The 18,661-nt window shown below is 59.8% G+C and overlaps 11 protein-coding genes across 11 annotated transcripts; 4 read left to right on the forward strand and 7 right to left on the reverse strand.

Moving 5' to 3' along the window:
• Positions 1 to 79: 79 nt before the first annotated feature.
• On the reverse strand, positions 80 to 1,174 carry V1518DRAFT_423249 (uncharacterized protein). The gene is made up of 4 exons (XM_066905649.1): positions 968 to 1,174; positions 816 to 876; positions 532 to 692; positions 80 to 449 (listed from the first exon to the last, which is right to left on the reverse strand). The coding sequence occupies exons 1-4, from the start codon at positions 1,017 to 1,019 to the stop codon at positions 172 to 174; spliced, it is 552 nt and encodes a 183-aa protein (XP_066757077.1). The 5' UTR covers positions 1,020 to 1,174; the 3' UTR covers positions 80 to 171.
• A 285-nt stretch (positions 1,175 to 1,459) lies between these two features.
• Positions 1,460 to 3,703, reverse strand: V1518DRAFT_378347 (kinase-like domain-containing protein; the record flags this gene model as incomplete). Its single annotated transcript, XM_066901609.1, has 2 exons — positions 1,460 to 3,523; positions 3,599 to 3,703. 2 exons carry the CDS (start codon positions 3,701 to 3,703, stop codon positions 1,460 to 1,462), a joined length of 2,169 nt encoding a protein of 722 aa, XP_066757078.1.
• A 248-nt stretch (positions 3,704 to 3,951) lies between these two features.
• On the reverse strand, positions 3,952 to 4,961 carry V1518DRAFT_132734 (uncharacterized protein). The gene has a single exon (XM_066900728.1). It carries the CDS (start codon positions 4,832 to 4,834, stop codon positions 4,121 to 4,123), a length of 714 nt encoding a protein of 237 aa, XP_066757079.1. The 5' UTR covers positions 4,835 to 4,961; the 3' UTR covers positions 3,952 to 4,120.
• Positions 4,931 to 5,468, reverse strand: V1518DRAFT_423255 (bola protein). Its single transcript, XM_066905650.1, has 2 exons — positions 5,257 to 5,468; positions 4,931 to 5,212 (listed from the first exon to the last, which is right to left on the reverse strand). The coding sequence occupies exons 1-2, from the start codon at positions 5,414 to 5,416 to the stop codon at positions 5,064 to 5,066; spliced, it is 309 nt and encodes a 102-aa protein (XP_066757080.1). The 5' UTR covers positions 5,417 to 5,468; the 3' UTR covers positions 4,931 to 5,063.
• A 167-nt stretch (positions 5,469 to 5,635) lies between these two features.
• Positions 5,636 to 7,583, forward strand: V1518DRAFT_423258 (RNA-binding domain-containing protein). Its single transcript, XM_066905651.1, has 3 exons — positions 5,636 to 6,846; positions 6,919 to 6,996; positions 7,046 to 7,583. Exons 1-3 carry the CDS (start codon positions 5,756 to 5,758, stop codon positions 7,242 to 7,244), a joined length of 1,368 nt encoding a protein of 455 aa, XP_066757081.1. The 5' UTR covers positions 5,636 to 5,755; the 3' UTR covers positions 7,245 to 7,583.
• Positions 7,327 to 8,222, reverse strand: V1518DRAFT_423261 (C-terminal of NADH-ubiquinone oxidoreductase 21 kDa subunit-domain-containing protein). Its single transcript, XM_066905652.1, has 2 exons — positions 8,111 to 8,222; positions 7,327 to 8,057 (listed from the first exon to the last, which is right to left on the reverse strand). Exons 1-2 carry the CDS (start codon positions 8,162 to 8,164, stop codon positions 7,554 to 7,556), a joined length of 558 nt encoding a protein of 185 aa, XP_066757082.1. The 5' UTR covers positions 8,165 to 8,222; the 3' UTR covers positions 7,327 to 7,553.
• Positions 8,223 to 8,474: 252 nt separating this feature from the next.
• On the forward strand, positions 8,475 to 9,611 carry V1518DRAFT_429815 (replication fork protection component Swi3-domain-containing protein; the record flags this gene model as incomplete). Its single annotated transcript, XM_066906150.1, has 3 exons — positions 8,475 to 8,950; positions 9,016 to 9,091; positions 9,144 to 9,611. 3 exons carry the CDS (start codon positions 8,475 to 8,477, stop codon positions 9,609 to 9,611), a joined length of 1,020 nt encoding a protein of 339 aa, XP_066757083.1.
• A 599-nt stretch (positions 9,612 to 10,210) lies between these two features.
• V1518DRAFT_423270 (IMP-specific 5-nucleotidase) lies at positions 10,211 to 12,111 on the forward strand. The gene is made up of 4 exons (XM_066905653.1): positions 10,211 to 10,736; positions 10,813 to 10,981; positions 11,051 to 11,559; positions 11,606 to 12,111. Exons 1-4 carry the CDS (start codon positions 10,703 to 10,705, stop codon positions 11,974 to 11,976), a joined length of 1,083 nt encoding a protein of 360 aa, XP_066757084.1. The 5' UTR covers positions 10,211 to 10,702; the 3' UTR covers positions 11,977 to 12,111.
• Positions 12,013 to 13,632, reverse strand: V1518DRAFT_378255 (mediator complex, subunit Med17; the record flags this gene model as incomplete). Its single annotated transcript, XM_066901603.1, has 4 exons — positions 12,013 to 12,309; positions 12,367 to 13,224; positions 13,336 to 13,472; positions 13,578 to 13,632. 4 exons carry the CDS (start codon positions 13,630 to 13,632, stop codon positions 12,013 to 12,015), a joined length of 1,347 nt encoding a protein of 448 aa, XP_066757085.1.
• Positions 13,633 to 16,435: 2,803 nt separating this feature from the next.
• V1518DRAFT_429818 (uncharacterized protein) lies at positions 16,436 to 16,765 on the forward strand (the record flags this gene model as incomplete). Its single annotated transcript, XM_066906151.1, has 1 exon — positions 16,436 to 16,765. One exon carries the CDS (start codon positions 16,436 to 16,438, stop codon positions 16,763 to 16,765), a length of 330 nt encoding a protein of 109 aa, XP_066757086.1.
• Positions 16,436 to 18,265, reverse strand: V1518DRAFT_447136 (uncharacterized protein). The gene has a single exon (XM_066906476.1). The coding sequence runs from the start codon at positions 17,990 to 17,992 to the stop codon at positions 16,856 to 16,858; it is 1,137 nt and encodes a 378-aa protein (XP_066757087.1). The 5' UTR covers positions 17,993 to 18,265; the 3' UTR covers positions 16,436 to 16,855.
• Positions 18,266 to 18,661: the final 396 nt, after the last annotated feature.

Below are 18,661 nucleotides of genomic sequence, written 5' to 3' on the forward strand. Positions count from 1 at the left end.
ACAGGAGTTCTTAACGGGTCTGGGACGTGGCGCAGCAGGCACTACAGCTGCGCCACGGCGATGACGTGTGCACAGCCGCCTCGTCGCTTACCGCCGCCATCTACACGCTCTCTTCTATGCCAGCTACCATATCCCAATTGTCAATTATGAACACTACTCGTCAACTCGCATCTAAATAAAGAGCAAAACAAGCGACGTAATTGTGGTCAAACCAAGCACGGTCAAACCGCCGCTCTTCACGCCGGCGTTGTTCACAAGGTAGGTCGCGTCCCAGACAAGATGGCGCACGCCGTTGTAGAAGTGGAACGTGAACGGCAATGACGCCGCGGTCTTGGCGAGAAGCTTCACGGCGAGTGGGAGCGCGCCAAAAGACGCGGCAATGGCGGTCGAGGTGATCGACATGCCGAACACGGGCGCGACAACATAGGAGAGACCGAGAACATAGAAGCCTGGACACACATGAGCCCAACCGTTCACACACTCCGGGATGCACATGCTCTACGAGCGAGTATGCTAGTTATGATTACTCACCGCCGGCCAGCACGACACCGGTGAGACGGTGGAAACCGGACAAGATCCACGAGATCTGGGGCTTGTAGATCGTGAGATGTGGCGAAATGGGGCGATTGGAACGCTGCTGGGTCAGGATCGCCTGCTCCTCAGTCGAGTTGACATAGCGGCTCGACACGCTTCTGCACGCGTGTCAGTATAAGGCTTCTTCCTCTGCGGAACCAGCGGATGCGCGACAACGGCGATAGTGTGGGACACGCGACACATTGAGAGCAACGATCTGGGATGACGTCGATAATACATACCGTCGCGCGACGAGAGTGGCGGGAAGAAGCAGCCGCGAGGCGGGGAGGACGGATGATCGAGCTGGGGGTCGTTAGCACACGACCTGGGGTATTCGGCGCCGATGCTATGCACAGCTCGCGGCACCGATTCACACCTCCTCGCAAACACATACCGGACGCGAGCGCGAGCTGGCGCGCAAAGGGACGGACAGACGGAGCGACCATTGTGATGCTGTGGGTGGTGTAGGGAGTGAGTAAGGAAGGCAGACGCGGAAGAAGGTGGAGATGGATTGAACTGGGGAAGCGCAGACTCCCGCGCGCGCGCCGGGTGCCGGCCGGACTCTGGCCAATCAGCGCACGCTAAAATCTAAGCCTCTAGCCCTCCCATTTCGTGAAATTTTTCTTCTCCTTTTTCTTCAACATAGTCCCGCTGCTCAGCATTTAAACGGCTTTGCCGTAAAAGTCGCTGGACTGTCGACGTCCGCGTCTCGCTGCCAGCGACGCATCGCCGCAGTGCAGAGCAATCAAGGCCCGTTTAATCGCGCTGTCTAGTGTACTTCCGTACTATCCTGCGTTTCATGACCGGGTCATATTCATTCTCACGTTCTAGTAATATATCATTCATTAACTAGTTACCGCGTGCACAACTCGCACAGCATCGCCGCCTACTCTTTCTCCTTCTTCTTGTAGCTCACCAAGTGCGCGCTCTCTGCTGGCACTAACGTGTGCTCATGGTTGTCGCTCTTGACCAGCCTGCCTTGGCTATCCAGTGTACACATCTGGATACTCTGCACGAACGGGTCCTCCGCGATCTCCTTCAGCGTCGCACGCTTCTTGGGGTCAAGCTCCAGCATGCGGCCCACCAGCGCGCGCGTCTCGTGCGGCAACAGACGGAGTAAACGCCAGGGGCCCTTGATCACCGGAGCGGGGGTGGTTCCATCCGGGTTCAGCCCGGCTGGCTTCACCGGCGTCTCAGGGTGCGCGGGGTCCGGCGGTTCCGAGGAAAACAGCTTGAACGAGTTGTCGCTCTTGCGCGGAGATTTCCAGGGGAACCGTCGCAGCAGCATGCAGCAGAAAATGATCGCGATCGACCACACGTCCGCGGGCTGGGGGTCATACTTGAGTTCCGAGCACACCTCAGGCGCGAGGTACGGGTCCGAGCCCACGATGCCGTGGGCCTGCACGATCTCGGACTCGAACGGGTACCGGAAGACGGATGCGGAGCCAAAATCGATGATCTTGACTATGCCGTTCTCGGCGACGACGCAGTTGTCAAGCTTCAAGTCGCGGTGCGCGAGACCCATCTCGTGCAGGTAGGTTACACCTGACAAGATCTGCTTGAACACGCAAAAGATCTCTGGCCGCGACATCTTGCCTGACATGACGATGGCGAAGAGATCGTACGGACAGTACTCCATGACCTCGTAGAACTTGCCGTTCTCGTGCATGATGTCCAGCGTCTCGATGATGTTGGGATGGTGCAGCGTCGAGCCGATGCAGAACTCGGCCGTGACCTTCTTGGAGTATTCGCGCTCGCTCTCGTACGAGTGTCGCGGACGGAACTCCTTGACTGCGAACGTGGTGCCATCGGACGCGCGCTTCATGAGACGCACAGAGCCGCCCGCGCCGGAGCCGAGGATCTTGCCAAATCGACCGTACTTCTTGTTGATGCTCGGCCCATCCTCGCCAAAGGGGAGGTTCTTGAGATTCGTCGACGATGACGAGAAACCCAGACCGGACGCGTTGTTGCCACCGAAAACGCTATTTCCGGTCATACTGCTGTTCGTGTGGACCTGCGTGCTGGTCGAGTTCACAGACGCAGTCGACCCCGCAAACGGCATCGAACTCTTGAGCTTGTGATTCTTGGGCTTAAAGAAGCGCTTAAGTTCGAGCATGCTGCCGTGTGCGCTTTTGAGCTTGCCACTGCTGCCGCTGGTGGCGCCGGTGCCGCCGGACTCGCTGCCGGAGGAGTCATGATGCAGGTGGTGGTTCTTGCCGATCGCGGAGACAAGCGAGACCGCCGACGACGCGGCAGCGGCCGCAGGTCGCGCGTAGACACTAAGCTTCTTTGATGAGCCGGGTGCAGATGTGGGCGAGTCGGGCGAGCCGGGAGTCGAGGCTCCGTACACGGTGAATGATGACGTCGCAGCCGGCTGCGGCGCTGGCACGTCGTCGTGGTGGTGGTGCTTCTTTCTGAAAACAAAGCGCGCCGCAATGTCTTCGACCTTTTTGCTCTGGGGTGCACGATTCTTGCGGGCGTAGGGATCGTCCTCCGGAGGAACGTTGTGATGGTGATGATGATGGTGGTGGTGTTCCTCGGGGGCGGGCGGCGGAGCAGACTCGGCGGCAGAGGCGACGGGAGTACTCAGCGTAGAAGGCTCGGGGGTGCGCGATGAGACCGCGCTGCCGGTGGGAGATGCGGCAATGGACTCGCGGGAAACAGGGTTGGAAAGTTCCTGAGTGGGGGAGTCGAGGAAGAATTTTGCGTGGCCGGGCTTGCCGGCGGCGGTAGAATCATCGTAGTCGGGAATGGGAGTGCCGGCTCCGCTCTCGAGTACGGAGTGGTCGTCATGGTCCTCGTCATCGGCCTCGTCGTCCTCGTCGTATGCGGTGTCATGCTCGTCGTGGTGGTCCTTGTCACGCGAGGGCGATCTGCTGATGAGCACGGAAGAGGGGCCAGTGTCGGAGCGCGCGACAGGGGAAGGGGGGGTAGAGTCGGTAGGGGAGTCCTAAATGATGGATTAGTACTATGACGATTGACGAGGCGAGGTAAATCGTCTCGATCGCATGGCGTGAGGACTCACGGTAGACTCCGGGATATGGAAGTGCTCGTAGTGGTGGGTGTCGTCGCGCAGGAGGCGGGACTTTTTGAAGGAGAGATCTGCGAGCTTGGCGGAGAGCATGTCCATGGATGTGCCAGCGGTGGCGGAGTCGTCGGTGGGAGGCAGCTCGTCGAGACCGGGCCGGACGTTGGGCTTATCGGCCGCGGCTTCCTGCGCGGCAGACGCGGTGGCGGACGCGGGAGAGGCGTCCATGGGGGAGATGTGAGCGCGCGCGCAAGACGCAGACGGCAGAGGGGAGCCGGCAGGCGCGCAGGGCGTGGAAGATGCGGGGAGCGCGGGGGAGGCTGTTGAAGGTGGTAGGGGAATGGGGAGGAGTTGGTGATGATTGCAGGACGTCGAGCGACCGCCGCTCCCGGCGGACCCGCCCAGTTATCGGGTCAGGTCTAGGGCCGAAGGGCTGCTTGAAGGTGGCGGACCCGGAAGTGGGCGCGGGTCACCGGCGGGTCGCCGGAGGATGGCCGGCCAGCGCATCGTCAGTTCAACTCAATTCAGCTCCTCCAGAACGCGCTCGTACACTCTCGTAAGGGCGACCTCGTGCCCGGCATACCGGGCCAGCTTCTCGACCACGTCCACACGCGTGCGCTCCGCGATGCTCTCGAGGCGCGCGCGCTCGGTGTTGCTCATGCGCTTGCCGGAGGGCACGTCGCCGACAACGAGCTTGTAGAAGATTTTGTCCAGCTTGGCCAGGACAGCGAAGACCTTGTCCGGGCTGTCAATGGGGAGGCGGAGTATGTAGTCGATGAGGTCATCTGCGATGTGCAGGAGGTACTGTTCCTGGAGGAAAGGGGTGGATGTGCCGGAGACGGAGTACCAGATCAGGTCAATCAGCCGGGTGAGATCGTCGATGAGTGAGTCCACGGTCATGAGCGAGCTCTCGACAGAGCCTTCACCCACGGCCGAGCAGCGACGGACAAACCGGCGCGCGACGTGGAGTAGCTGCTCGTCGAGGTAGTTCACCAACCGCGACTGCTGCTCGTCGCTGAGCCGGCCGACGGAGTGGAGCTGGGGGAGCTGGGGGGACTCAGTCGGGACGTCGCCGGCGAAGGCGCGGTCGAGGACGGCGTAGTTGGGAGAGAAGACGTGGGCGAGGGCCGCGGAGTCGGCAGAGAGCGGGATGTGCGGCGGCGGCGAGTCGATCGCGAACCCGCCGGCGGACGAGTCGTCGGCGGTCGCTTCTGGGGGCTGTGAGGAGGGCATGGTGATGGATGGAGGGGTGTGCTGACCCCGCGCTCATCGCGTCGTGCAGCGGGGAACCGGGTAAGTGGACATGCGTCTACGAGCTACACAGAAGTATGATGAGAATGATGTTGTACTTGTATATACTGTATCCGTGTGTGCCTGGCCTGTGCCTGGCACCCCTGGGCCTGATGCGTGTCTTGGAGTCCAGGGGTAGGAGGTCGTGATGGTGCGGGAGTAGTAGGCGGTGCTACTCCGCACGAGTCTTCAACTGAATGCCGTGCCACCGCTTGATGTCCTCCTGGAGCACGTCGTTGACCATGCGGTGCTGCCGGACCATGGGCTTCCCGGCGAAGGCCTTGGAGACGATGTTGATGGCAAACATGGAGCCACAGCCGCCTGGTTTGTCAGCAGTGCCTAATACAGGAAGAGTAGTGTCGCACCTGAGATGTCGCGGACGGAGAGCGCGGAGGGAGCGAAGGCGGAGTCGAGTTTGTCGGCGAGGTACTTCTCGTACTGCGAGGAGGACGGGTCAGCCGCCTCGGCGGAGAAGGCGCGAGAGAGCAGCCGTGGCCGCGGCCACAGTCTGGTGAAGGCGCGCATTTGTGCGGGCGGCCGGGATGAGCGCGCTACAGAAGTGTAGCGACTAATCAGGCACAAGCCCCGCGGTCAGCGGCAAAAGTTTTGCGGCGGGCGCGGATGCGGCACGGGGCGCCGCTGCTGTGTGGGAGTTGCGGCGCAAGTGCACTGATCTTGCGCAGTTATCGCGAGGAAGCCACGGCGCAGCCCCTTCGCCGCTTCCCTCTCCTTCTTCCGCTTCACCACCCCTTCCCCCGCCAGCGCCTGTCCCCCACCCTCCTCCCGCGTTTTGTTTCTGTTTCTGCCGCGTTCTCGTCTGCTCGTCTTTGCTCCGCCGCCCACACCCCCCCCGCTCCTTTCGCCATGTCCTACGCCTACGACTACTCCACTCAGCCCGACTCGGTCTCCCCCCAGGTCGGCCCGGCCCCGGGCGCCGGTCCCGTCGCGGCGGACCCCGCCGCCGTCGCGGGCGCCTTCCCCAACTCTGCTGCTCCCAATCCCAGCAACGCCGCCGGCATCCCGCCTGCAGACGCGAAGACGACCCTCTGGATGGGCGAGCTCGAGCCGTGGATAGACGAGAACTTCATCCGCCACCTCTGGTCAAACTACGGCGAAGCCGTCAACGTCAAGATGATCCGCGACAAGTTCTCCGGCACCACTGCCGGCTACTGCTTCGTCGACTTCTCCTCGCCCGCCGCGGCCGCAAAAGCACTCACCCTCAACGGCACCCTCATCCCCAACACACAGCGCGCGTTCAAGCTTAACTGGGCCTCCGGCGGCGGCTTCTCGGAGCGGACCGCCAACGACCGTTCCCCCGAGTACTCCATTTTTGTTGGCGACCTTGGCCCCGAGACCTCCGAATACGTCCTGCTTTCCCTCTTCCAGAACCGCTACCCCTCCTGCAAGTCCGCTAAGATCATGACGGACCCCGTCTCCGGCATGTCTCGCGGCTACGGCTTCGTGCGCTTCATGGACGAGTCCGAGATGCAGCGTGCCTTAACCGAGATGCAGGGCTCCTACTGCGGTAACCGGCCAATGCGCATCTCCACCGCTACCCCCAAGAACAAGGGCCAGCAGCTCCCCTCTGGCATGCTCCAGCAGCAGGGCCCCTCCCAGATGGGCATCTACCCCATGTCCATCCCCCCAATGGGCTACTACGGCGCCCCCCAGCCCATGAACCAGTTCACCGACCCCAACAATACCACTGTCTTCGTCGGTGGCCTCTCCGGCTACGTCACCGAGGACGAGCTCCGGAGCTTCTTCGCCGGCTTTGGCGAGATCACTTACGTCAAGATCCCTCCCGGCAAGGGCTGTGGCTTTGTCCAGTTCGTCCAGCGCCACGCCGCAGAAATGGCCATCAATCAGATGCAGGGATACCCAATCGGCAACTCGCGCGTCCGCCTCTCCTGGGGCCGTTCCCAGAACAACTCCGGCCCTGTCAACGCTCCTTACAGGTAGACTTCCTCTTTCATGTATATAAAGCATTATTCGTCTTGTTGTATCTATCTTACTGAGCTTGTCCATAGGCCAACTCCTCCTCCTCCAGTATATCCATCCATGGCTCTGCCGCCCCAAGGCCACTATAGTCCATATGCTCCGATAAAGTAAGCCGTCGTTTTCATCGTGTTTGTGATTGGAAGCTAACTCTCGCAGTCCACAAGCCGCCCACATGCAGCAGCAACAGCATCCCCAGATGCAGCAGGTGCCGCCCGGTGCCCAGCCGCAAGGCCAGGATCCCTCTGAGCCCATCCCGGTCGACCGCCTTAACGAGCTCTACCTCGCCGCTCGCGACGGCCGTCTCGACCGGGTGGAGGCCAATGGCAGGACCTTCCACGGCGTCTACGCGCAGTAATTTACGAGAACTTCCTCTTTTTTTTCTTTTTGTGTTTGAAGTTCTTGCTTTTCTATCTCTCTCAGGTTGGGGCGTTTCCAAAAAAGTTTCTTTCATGTTTATCATTTGATTTGCCGCTTGCCCAGAAACTGCTTCTTCTTATTTTTCCTTCTTCGTCGTTCTGCGATTTGCTTGTTGTGTACTCTCTGTTGCTTGTAAATGACTCCTTTTACTCTGCGCGTTTGTAGCTTGGATGGTCTGTTATTTAGATTGGAAAGTTGTTGTTGCACATTTGTCTTATATACAGAGAATGCCTTGTATATTTCGTGTCTAGGAATAGTACTTTGACGTGTCAATGCCATGGTACGGGTGGTTCACGATGTTGACCAGCGGCACGACAGAGAGCTTGAGGGGGGAGTAGCGCGTGTACTTGGCCGCGGTGAGCTGCAGCTCCGGGGTAAGCGACGACTCGCCATAGAGAGGCAGACCCAGCCGCGCGCGGTTTCGCATCTCGCGCATATCCTTCTTCACCTCGGCCTCATTCTCACTCAACCCGAAAAACCGGGCACACGAGCGCTGGTAGGCGTAGAGAAACCCGCCGATCGTGCCCAGCGCGATAGAAGGCCAGGGGCCAAGAACAGAGCGAGATTGACGCACGCAGTGCTTGAGCGCGGTGAGGTTCTCGGAGAAAGAGGTCGTAAGCTGGAAATAGTTGTGATAGTCCATAAGGCCAGTGATTACCGGTGCACCAGCGATGAAGGCAGACATGGTGACCAGGTCCGAGAGGCGGAAGAAACGAACTACGCGGAAGAAGTGCGGGTCCGCGTCAATGAGCTAGGGGAGTTAGCGAGGTGCGTTTGAGGTGACGGGGGTAAGGTGGCCCATACCGGGTACTCGCCAGTGACAAGAGGGAGCCCGTCGGCATCAGTCCCTACTGGCATCTTGACTGCTGTGAGCGTGTGGATATATGCCGGTCGTGAGAAGCGCTGATCGTCGTCGTCGTAGCTCGTGATTTCGACGGCGGTTTGCCGCCAGCTGCATTCACGAATGCGCTGATTGGCTGATCTCCTTCTCTCAGAGTAACCCGGATTTACGCACGTGAGCAGAGCACGTAGGGAAAGATCACGTGATACAGTTACCCGGTGGTCGCGCAATGCCCTGTGTTCTCCCAAGGACGCGTCGTAGTCTGAAAAGCGCACACACCCACGCAGCATAGGAGCATAGTACGAGAGGAGGGACAAGCAAGACATGATGGACGCGCTATTTCCACCGGACGAAGATTTCAGCGATCTAGAACGCGAAGCACAGGAGGATTTGGAGATTCCTGACACCGCGTCGTTATTCGCGAGCTCAACAGCCTCCTCTGAGAAGACAGCAGCAGCGGCAGCGTCCGCCGTCGCCGCTGCAGAAATCCCAATGATCGAGGATGGATACATATCGCCACCAGAGGACGCGCCGCTCACACCTCCCCAAACCGTCTATCGTGACAATCGCACATTGCCGGATTCCTCTGCCAGCAGCAATGACACAGCGCCGCCACGCGGTCCCGCGTACGACCACGACGAGGAGGATGATGCTTATCGTGCGGGTATAGCCGCTGTGTTGAATCGGCAGGGGTATGAATATGGCGATGACGGAGCTGAGACGAATGAAGTGCTTGATATCGGGATTGATAAAGAGGTTACGATAAAGGCGAAGCGCGAGGTTGTTAAGCTAGATGAGGAACGGTGAGTTTGCTGTTTGGGGAGACGAGAAGTTGTGGGATAAATTTGGCTAATGGATTGATGGGTAGGTTGCTCTCATCAAATGGGTTATTACAATTACGCCGACAAGCGAAGCGTGTGCGGTTAAAAGGTCGCGGGCACGAGGTACGCCCTACTCTTCTCCCGGCGCTTCAATAAAGATAACTAACAAAGGCAGTATGGCGACCTCGGGCGGATAATTGAATGCTACAAACTCTGGGCGCACCAACTCTTCCCCCGCTCCACATTCGCAGACTTTCTCACCACCACAGAGCTCCTCGGGCGCACAGCGCGTATGCGCGCAGAACGGCATAGGTGGATCGACGAGACGAAGCCGTTAAGAGGGGTTGCTGATAGTGATAGCGAGGAGGACGATGTGGGGAAGGTGGAGACGAAGATGGATATGCCGAGGCGGGGGAGTATGGAAGCGGGGAGTGAGGACGAGGGAGTGGGGTATGACGATGGTACAGGGTTTATCGCGTCAGAGGACGATCTGCGGATAAGCACCAAGCGAAAACGACATGATCAAGACGACGACCAGCGCAAAAAGGACAGAGCGGACACAGAAGCCAGTGAAATACGAGAAACTGAACAATCGCTCTTCCTCATTAATGACGACGAGGACGACGATGATTTGTACGACTAACCCCGAGCCCCGTCTGTTTAATGAGCATGCGAAATTCAGCGTGCGGAGATGTCACTGGCCGCCGCGCCGTCGGCAGTGTCGGCGGAGAACTAAATATACATCCAAGCCGCCGAAGTTTATACAGATTGATTTGGCGACGTCAGGACGACGTCTCAGCTTCCGCGAAACACTGTCTCGTCTCGTCTGCCATCTTGCTCACACCCGGCGCTTCCTGTGCTACGGTACGACTACCACGTGTGTAGATCTCCGTGTCGCACAAGATCGACGATCAAGCTAGACGGGATGTGCCAATTTGAGTGTAGTTTGGCGCTGCACTTGGAGTGCGTACGCCGGTGGGGCTGCCGTAGCCTCTTGGTTGATGCGGCGCGATAGCGCATGTCGGCTATTGTGTCTTGTTGGCAAGAAACGTATCGGCTCCCAATTTCGCGCAAGCTGCGCTAAAGCGACTCACCGACATCACCAACGGCGTCTGACCACACTTACGCACAGCTTATATCAGCGTGGGATTCGCGGGATAGTGGAGGATGACTACGCGGTGAGTTCCAGCATTCCCGTGTGTGTTGGGTGTTGGTGTGTGGGGGGGCGCCGGGGGAGGGAGGGGGGTTGGGGGAGACTGTGGGTGTGTGGGTGCGAATCTGGGGAAAACCAAAGTGAGCGCAGATTGCTGATTTTCGCTGCGTTTTCCGTAATTAGATACCGCGTCGAGTGTATGTGTTGTTTTCCCCTTGTGCGTGCGTCGTGTCGCAGATTTGCGGACTGTCTGTCGTCGTCGTCGTCGTCGTCGTCCTCTGTTGTGGTCGTTGACTTTGTTGCTATTGATCCACTGTCGAGGACTCCAGGCAACAGTCGCTGCTATGCGGTGAGCTAATGCACCAATAGACGCGTTAAAGTCGCACCGTCGCGATGGGTTTATCGAGTGGATCAAGGGGCTTCTGGCTGTACGTTTTTCTTCACTCCTACGGCTGGCGAAGAGAACTGGCTGACCCGCGAAGGTGCCGTTCGTGCTGCATTCCGAGCCGGCAGCATATATCAAAGAAGTTTCAACATGGCACGACGCGACCAATGTTACAAGGTCACAGTATGCTGCGATAATGGCCGATATCGCAGAACTTATCGACGACCAGCGTGCGTTGTCCTCTTCCCCCTCCCCTCCTCTATGCAGCTCTCCAGCTGGGATGAAGCAATGCTGATAAGCAAACAGTGGCACACGACTTAAATGGCACGCCAGAGCTTGCTAAGATTCGGCATTTGGTGCCCTCGGTTGGGACTTTTTTTACAAGTCTGCCGCTTGAACAGGCGTTTTTCGTGCAGGACGCGAAGCGCGCGATATCGAGTCGGCGGCTTGTGAGTCCCAGTTTCAACGACGTACGGTGAGTCCTGTGCACCTTCTTCTTTCTACATGTGTGATCTACACCAGTGCGGGTGGCTAACTAGTACAGGTTAATCCTGAACACGGCACAGGTAATGACCCTTGCGGGCGGTGAGGAGCGGTTACAGCTCGTAACCCTCGATGGCGACGTGACACTGTATGAGGACGGCAAGTCGCTCACGGCGGATAGCCCTGTGATTCCAGAACTGTTATCGCTTCTCCAACGCGACGTGCACGTCGGCATTGTTACCGCTGCCGGATACGCCGATACCTCGGGCGCCAAATACAAAGAACGTTTAGCAGGTATCATCGACGCAGTGCGAAATTCGAGTACCCTTACGCCTGAGCAGAAGCGGGGATTGTTGGTGATGGGCGGCGAGTCCAATTACTTGTTTCGGTATTCGGTGGAGCAAGGCACGTTGGTGTATGTGGACCAGGCAGAATGGGTGTTGCCCGAGATGGCGGCGTGGGAGGAAGGTGATGTGCAAGGGTTACTTGATCTTGCAGAAGAGGTGATAAGTTCGTGTAGGCACGTTATGAATCTCAATGGAGAGGTTATCCGCAAGGACCGCGCCGTCGGTATGCTTCTTGTTCCCGAGCACGTGTGGGAAAGCTAACGAAGTAGGTATTATCCCCCTTCCCGGCAAGAAAATGGTGCGCGAAGACCTCGAAGAAGTCGTCCTCGGCGCACAGCGCCGTCTTGAATTCTCCGCTGTGGGCCGAAAAATACATTTCTGCGCGTTTAACGGCGGCTCCGATGTGTGGGTTGACGTCGGGGATAAACGACTCGGCGTGCTGTCTCTCCAGCGCTATCTGGGTGGCATCACCGGCCGCCAGACGTTACATGTGGGCGACCAGTTCGCATCGGCAGGGGCAAATGATTTCAAGGCGCGGCTCGCGGCATGTACGGTGTGGATCGCGGACCCGGGGGAGACGGTGGAGGTGTTGAGGGAGTTGTGTGAGTATATGGATAAAGGCCACGCACGGTTTGTGTAGGTAGTATCTACTTGATGCATTTTTATTTGTATATCGCTATATTTGCCCGCTTTGAAGCTCTATAATAAGAGTTTTCAGTAGTGCGGAAACACCTTCTTGCAACGACGGGGATGCAGACAAATTCGTCATGAGCGGTTGCAATATTTCAGCATGGCTACCGGCGCCTTGTGTTGTTCTGCTACCGAGCGGAGGTGGCATTGAACGTCGCTTCTTGAGGTTCTTGCGGTGCAATTTCGAGAGTAATAGATGCAGTGCCACGGTGATGCCTTCCGCGGCCGCGGCATCTGGTCGTGCGGCCGCGGTGGTCATTTGTGAGATGTCGGCGAGGTCGACCTGATAAGAGTAAGCGTATGCGGAGTGGAAAGACAAGGGGGAGGGGAGGGAACGAACCATTGAGATGACGATGCTGTAGTCCTGCAGGGCGAGGGTGACTTCAATGCCGAAATTGAGCGACACGCCTTGCGACGCCAACGCGCGGGTTTCGGATGCGATTTCGAAGAAGAGTTCTTCTTCAAACAACAGATTTCGAGAACGTTTAATCTTGTCGCGCACGTTCGCGTCGTTTCCGTTGTCCAGGCCAACGCCTTCAGGCGTGAGCGCGTAGAATCCTGTGTCCACGAACCCACCGGCGGCGGACTTTCGCGATACACGCACGCCGAGGACTTGGGCGCGCTTGTGGCCGTCCATGATTTTGAGCACAACGCGCCCCTCGTCATCGCGCCGGAGGGTTGCAACGCCTTTTTCTTTATACTCCGACCCCGCGTCCGCGAAGCCGTAACGCACGGCGAGGCCTCGGTAGTCGGGTGTGCGAATCTTAGACAGCACTTCGCCGCTAGCAGCGATGTCGGCGACTTGTGACCAGTACATTTGCTCCCGGGACAACTCTGCACGCAGTCGAGATGCGGACGCGTCGAAACGGGCGATGGCCGCCGCGATGGCTTGTGTTTTCCAGCCGAGTGCGACGTTGGGGGATGCGACCGCGTCGGAATCAGCGGGCACGCGGATGCGGTCGGCGCCGAGGGAGCCTGGTGGAACGCTGGCTTTGAGGGCGGGCGACATGGAGGTCGTGCCTGCGGCGGGACGGGCGGAGGAGATGAGAAGAGAGACGAAGTCGAGTGCTATGGCGAGCTCATTGTGGGCTTCGTTTACGAGGCGCGTGAAGTCGGCACGCGCGGTGGCGAAGGCATGGTCGGCGGCGGAGAGTTCGAGGGTCGCGAGGTCGGGCGTGGTGGCGGGGGTGGATACGGGCTTAGCTGTGGTTGTCGTGCTGTTGGCGGTGGTGATTGAGGCGGGGATGGCGGCGGCCAGGTCGTGAGAATCGTGGTGGAGTACTTGTGGCGAGGACGTACGCGCGAGGACAGGGGTGTTGGCCGCGCTGTTCTGCGCGGCGATTTCTTCCCTTAGCCCGGTCTCGGTGAGGTTGATGAAAGACCCGCGCTCGAGGATAATCTGCGGGATGATCTGCGCGAGGTGTCTGCGAATATGAGCGTGTCTTCCTCTGTGGACTTGCGGTACGTCCGCAGGGACGCACAGCCGGAGGGCGAGTACTCACGTAGACGACGCCGGTGCACCGGGGATGTGCGCTACCGCACGCTCGGGACCGTCAGACGGCGGCGGCGGCGGCCGCAGAGAGACGAAGATGTCGTCGTGGGCCATGGCGAGTGCGGGGTTGTGTGGGGTGGGGAGCATGTCGCGCTGATGGCGCGGCGCGGCGAGAAAAAGCTGTGGAGCAAAATTCAATTCACGAAGTATATTTCGACAGAGTGCACTCAACCACTTCCGGCCTGTCGCGCTACGGAGAAGCGCATGATGACAGCCGGCTTGTTGTCAATCTGTTACGTCTGCTCCACAGCGGGCTGCGACCGTGACGGCGGCGGACGGGCGGCGACGCTGTGCTTCGTGGCCGTCGCCGGGCGAAGCAGAGCAGAGCATCGGGGTCTGCTCTAGCACAGCAGCACCGCGCAGCGTCAGGGCAGCGCGCAGGCGAACGGCGGCGAGGAGGAATGTTCGAAAGTTGCCTCGTTTGAGCACGCGCTAGTATTATCCGTCTCTGAGTGGACGCGGTCGCCGGCGCTGCCGCGGGTTGGGGAGTTTTCGTGGACGCAGTCAGCAGCGAGCGGCGGCTTCGCGCCGCGCCGGCAGCAGCGGCGCGCTCACAGCGGTGCCCAGCACGGATACGAGACTGCGAGGTATAACGCGTCTGGAGCGAGGGCGGCAGCAAGGTTGCTGCTGCGTGCATGCCGCGGAAGCAGCGAACGCGCAGCGGCGAACGCGCCAGGCCAGGGACGGCTAGGCGCGCCCGCCGGTCGAGGCGGTCTGCAGTGCAGTGCCAGTACCGAGTACCGCCACGACGCTGCGGCCTGCGAGGGTTCATCGCTGGTCGCGCTGCTGGCTGCTGCTGCTCAGCACTGCACGCTGAGCGCTCGCTGAGTGCGCACTCCGCTCCGCCTGCGTGCTCGCGGCCCAAGCACGCGCTAGACTGGCCGAATTAAAGGCCCGCCGTTTCGCCGCATGCTAGCGACGCCGCCAACTCTGTTCTGCGCACGGCGGCGATGGCGCATCGCCGACAGAGTGCAGAGGCCGCTAGGACATAAGCAGAGTTTGTGGACTTAGCTAGCACAAACGCAAACCGCGGCAGTGGATCGCGCCGCCCGAAGCAGCGGTGGCTGGAACCGACCGCGGCGCAGTTGAGTCTTTGCGTGCTGCCACCGCGGGCGAAGATCGCCGCTGTCTCAGCGCGTGCGCGGGCACAGTCTTCATTTACCACATTTGGTGGGCGCGCGGGTGGAGCGGGGGATGCTGGGCAGCCGCGATGGCCGCGAGCGGAGCGGAGAAGCACGACGATGACGACGCCTCCGCAGGCGGGCAGTTGCAGTCAGGCAGCTCCTTCGCCATTCGACGCAGACGAGATCGCCGCCGTTGATCCCCGCGTGGTTGCGCCGGAACATGCCGCCACTGCCCCTCCGCGCTCTTTCTCCTCTCGCTCCTCGTCCCCACCGTCGGCCCGCGCCTCCGTGCTGGCCAGGCTTGTCACGCTTGCTCGATCTCGGTGGGCGGTCTCCTGCCCACGGCGGCGCTCGCGCGCCGGCCTGATCATGTGGAACCGCGCGCGGCGATCCCGGTACGCGTGCTGATACCGCACTGAGACGTGCTGTCATTTCACGTCCACCGTCGTCATTGCCCGCAACCTCGGTATACTATCCCATTCGCGATGCCCTCGCCAGTCCCCCCTTGACCTCCCGGAGTGTCAAATGTTGACCACTCACTTTTTTCCGGCGCGCGTCCGCCTGTCACAATCTCAGATTACGAATCAAGCATCTCCTTGTGACTGACAGACTGGCTGTCTTGCCACTCTGCCACCTCCGCGACACCGTCGGATTGGACCCGCGGTCTCACCCCGACTGCTGCCGCTCTCGCCGTGTACTGTACCTCCTCCGCGAACACCGTACCTCCCCGTACACCACGACAACAGTCGGCCGCAACTCGCAATACACCACTGCCGATCACGCAAAGACATGTTCGACAGCCTACCGTTCGCGGGGACATGTGCCTCTCCAACACGCGGCGATCAGCGACGGCATATGACGACCGCGTGGCATTCATACGCCGAGCTAAACCCCGGCGACGAGCTGCATACACAATGCGGGGCACTCACATATTAACCCCAAACGTGTTTTGCGCGCGGCGCGGGTTTGCGGGACAATGGTATTCACATGATCAGGATCGGCACGACACGCAGCTTCGCCCCTCATAGCTGCATGGCGCCGAAAAGCGTCTCATTGCTGGTCCTGAAGCCGTACGCAGCCGTGGCAGTATGCAGAGCGCGCCGTATCATCAACCTAGCATAGAGCACACTTACGCAACCAACCTCCGGGAGATTTGTAGCCGGTCGCGGCACTTCTGGATGCGAATGCGAACAAGCTTGTGATGAGTCGATGCGCCGCAGAGTCGTCCTCGTCTGTGGAGACAGCGTGCATGCTTGGCGCCGCGTCACGGACACGGGCAGGCGCGGTGGAGTTGTTGAGTCGTGGACTGGGTGTGGTGATGATGTGCGCGGTCTCTTTGCGGTCGGTCCTAAGATCTGCAGAGCGCAGGCTAAATAGCCCTAGCCCTCGGCTTCCGCCGTGTACGCACTCTCAATAAAGTAGCCCTTTCCCCGCGCCCCCGGCCAGACGCGGTCTTGTTCTCGCTGGGTGCCATCCCATCTGCTGAATGAGTGCAGCGCGACCACTGACGACGACGGGCGTTTGTGTGCTGTCTCAGTGGTCATATAATGTTGTCTTGTCCGTAGTCTTCACGACGACCGCGCGCGCGCGCTCCCGCGTTCCTCATGGTCAACCACGCGGCGGTTCTCGAGTGCGCTTTCAGCGTGGCGTCTCCTGCGATGCATGGGCTTCTGATAAATTCATTTCCCGGTTAGCGACGGGAAAGTGGCGGCGACGTGCGAATGCATGCCATTATGCTGTTTGCCTATCTCAGCAAATTTTCGTCGCTGTCATATACCGCCCTGCTTACGACTTACGAATGGCTGTCGCTCTGGCCGACGTGCTTAGCTGAGGAGTCTCGTCCCGGAACAAAGATCATCCTGTTCCCGAGAGGACACGACCAGCTACTGTTCTTTGCCCTCCCGGGCCGCGTGCCCGTGCCCGTGCCCACTGGAGTGTTTACTGCTCCTTGCACGGTCGCGCCGCGTGACACGTCGAGTTCCGTGCAGTTGTTTATGCAATATGCTCTATTCCGCTCTCTGCCCGGACTTACGCTCACGGCACATGGCGGTTGCCGTTTGTAGATTCGAGCACATGGTCTGGGCCTTGTCAAGCCGGCGTGTATCCCGCTCAGTCCGTGACCTTGGCGGTGGTCCGGGCATGCCAGGGCAAACTCAAGGCTTTCTCTGTGTTGTCGTGTTGTTGTTGCAAACACGACAGATCACGGACAGGTAGAACAGGACACACGAGGGCAGCGGCATCATGTCCAGCGAGCAAGGCGCATATTGACACAATTCTGAGTGGTTAGTACGTGACGCCCCGCCGCCTAGTGACACGTCCGCTATATTTACGATCCTACGCGCGGCACTTCCTTCTCGTAGTCGAGTCGAAGCCCGCGACGCGCGGACAGAAGCGCGCGCGGAAAAAGTCCTCGGATATAGCGGTGATCGACGTGGCGGCGCTGTGCGTATCTCGCACGGCGCCGCAGAGGCACGGGCAGCCAGGCGAACAGGGGCGCACATTCGCGAGCAAATGCACGTCCACTGTTCAGCCCGGGCTGCTTTTACCAGCAGCCGGTAGTCTCTTTGTCTAACCATTTCGACGGAGCAAGCGCGGCGCACCGAGCCGGCTGAGAATGGACCACGTTCATAGCAGCGCGGTTTTCTCGTGACCGACTGAAGGGGGCAGCAGAGCTCGTGGAAACCTGTTTCGTCGCACGGCAGCCGCAGTATTTTTAGCAACGGCAAACGGGGAGCGGGCAGTGAGAACAAACACGGCACTGTTGTTGCGAGCCGCTGTTCGAACACCACGTAAAACACGTCCACCGTACGGAGGCAACGAGCTTTAAAGCTGTCAAGCACCAAAAAGTCGTCAGCGAGCGAGGGTGGGCGAGGAACAGCAGCAGCGCCCGGAAGCGCCGGACGCGGCGATGGCAGCTGGTGCAATAGCCAGCACACTGTCCTTAGAGCGACGCCGCCGCATGCGCAATTCGCATCGCGCAACGCCCGCCACTCGCGGCGTTTTACAACATTTAGGCCCCGGCGAAGCGCAGCAGCGGGGTTATGGCGAAACGGCCCGAAGAAAATGGCGCTTGGTGGGTGTGCGTGCGCACACGCGCGGATGCAGAGCAGCGCCGTGAAATATTTCTCCGGTGCGTGCGCCGGGTGGCCGGTTGCTGCTATGCGCTGGCGTTCTGGAGCGCAGGGTGCAGCGTTCGACGGCCTTCTGGCGTTTGCTAGCGCAGGTTTAGCCTCTCGTCTGACTCCCCCCCAGACGCCTCGCGACAGGGCCGCTTGCTTGCTGCAACACATACGCACACACAAACAAGTAGGAGTTTCTCGAGCGCGGGCGACGCCTTCCGCTATAGGCTTGCTCAACGCAGGACGGCAGGATGCGCTTACCTTCGTGCATGGTTCTATTGGCTGGCGAGCCACCAGCGCTAGGCTGGAGCCATGATCGTTCTAAGGGCTCCCTCCCTCGCTCCCCCGCGGGGGCTCATGGGCGTCACTGCACGCAAGATGCGCTCGCAAGTCGCAATGCAGACGCACTGTGAAAATGGAACTTTTGTGACGCAGTTCTGGGCGTTTGTGTGCTGTTCGTGGAAGGGCCGACGCGGCATTGAGGCAAAACAGGGGCCCCAATCCGGGCAGAGATATGCAGATATGTTCTTAATTTCCGCCATCTGAAAGGACGAGCGTCCGGAACTAGTGTCTGGCTCTAGCCCCAACAAACGAGGGCCGCGAGGAGCAGTAGCAGCAGCGACAGCGACAGGCGACCAGCATAGTGTTTCGATATTCCTGCCAAAATAATCCCTGCAGCTGTGGGGTGCGCGCGGGAAGATGGCGCAGCAGAGAGGATCAAGAGCGCTGCATGCACGGTGGAGCGAGCGCGCGCCCGAGAAGAGCGAATTGTTTGGTACGCCGGTCGGCGGACGATGAGCATGCGTAAGGTTGACTCAGATGCAAGCTCTCCCAACAGTG

Source organism: Limtongia smithiae, assembly GCF_038497785.1.
Source record: "Limtongia smithiae strain NRRL Y-17922 unplaced genomic scaffold V1518scaffold_17, whole genome shotgun sequence".
Lineage (NCBI taxonomy): Eukaryota > Fungi > Ascomycota > Lipomycetes > Lipomycetales > Lipomycetaceae > Limtongia > Limtongia smithiae.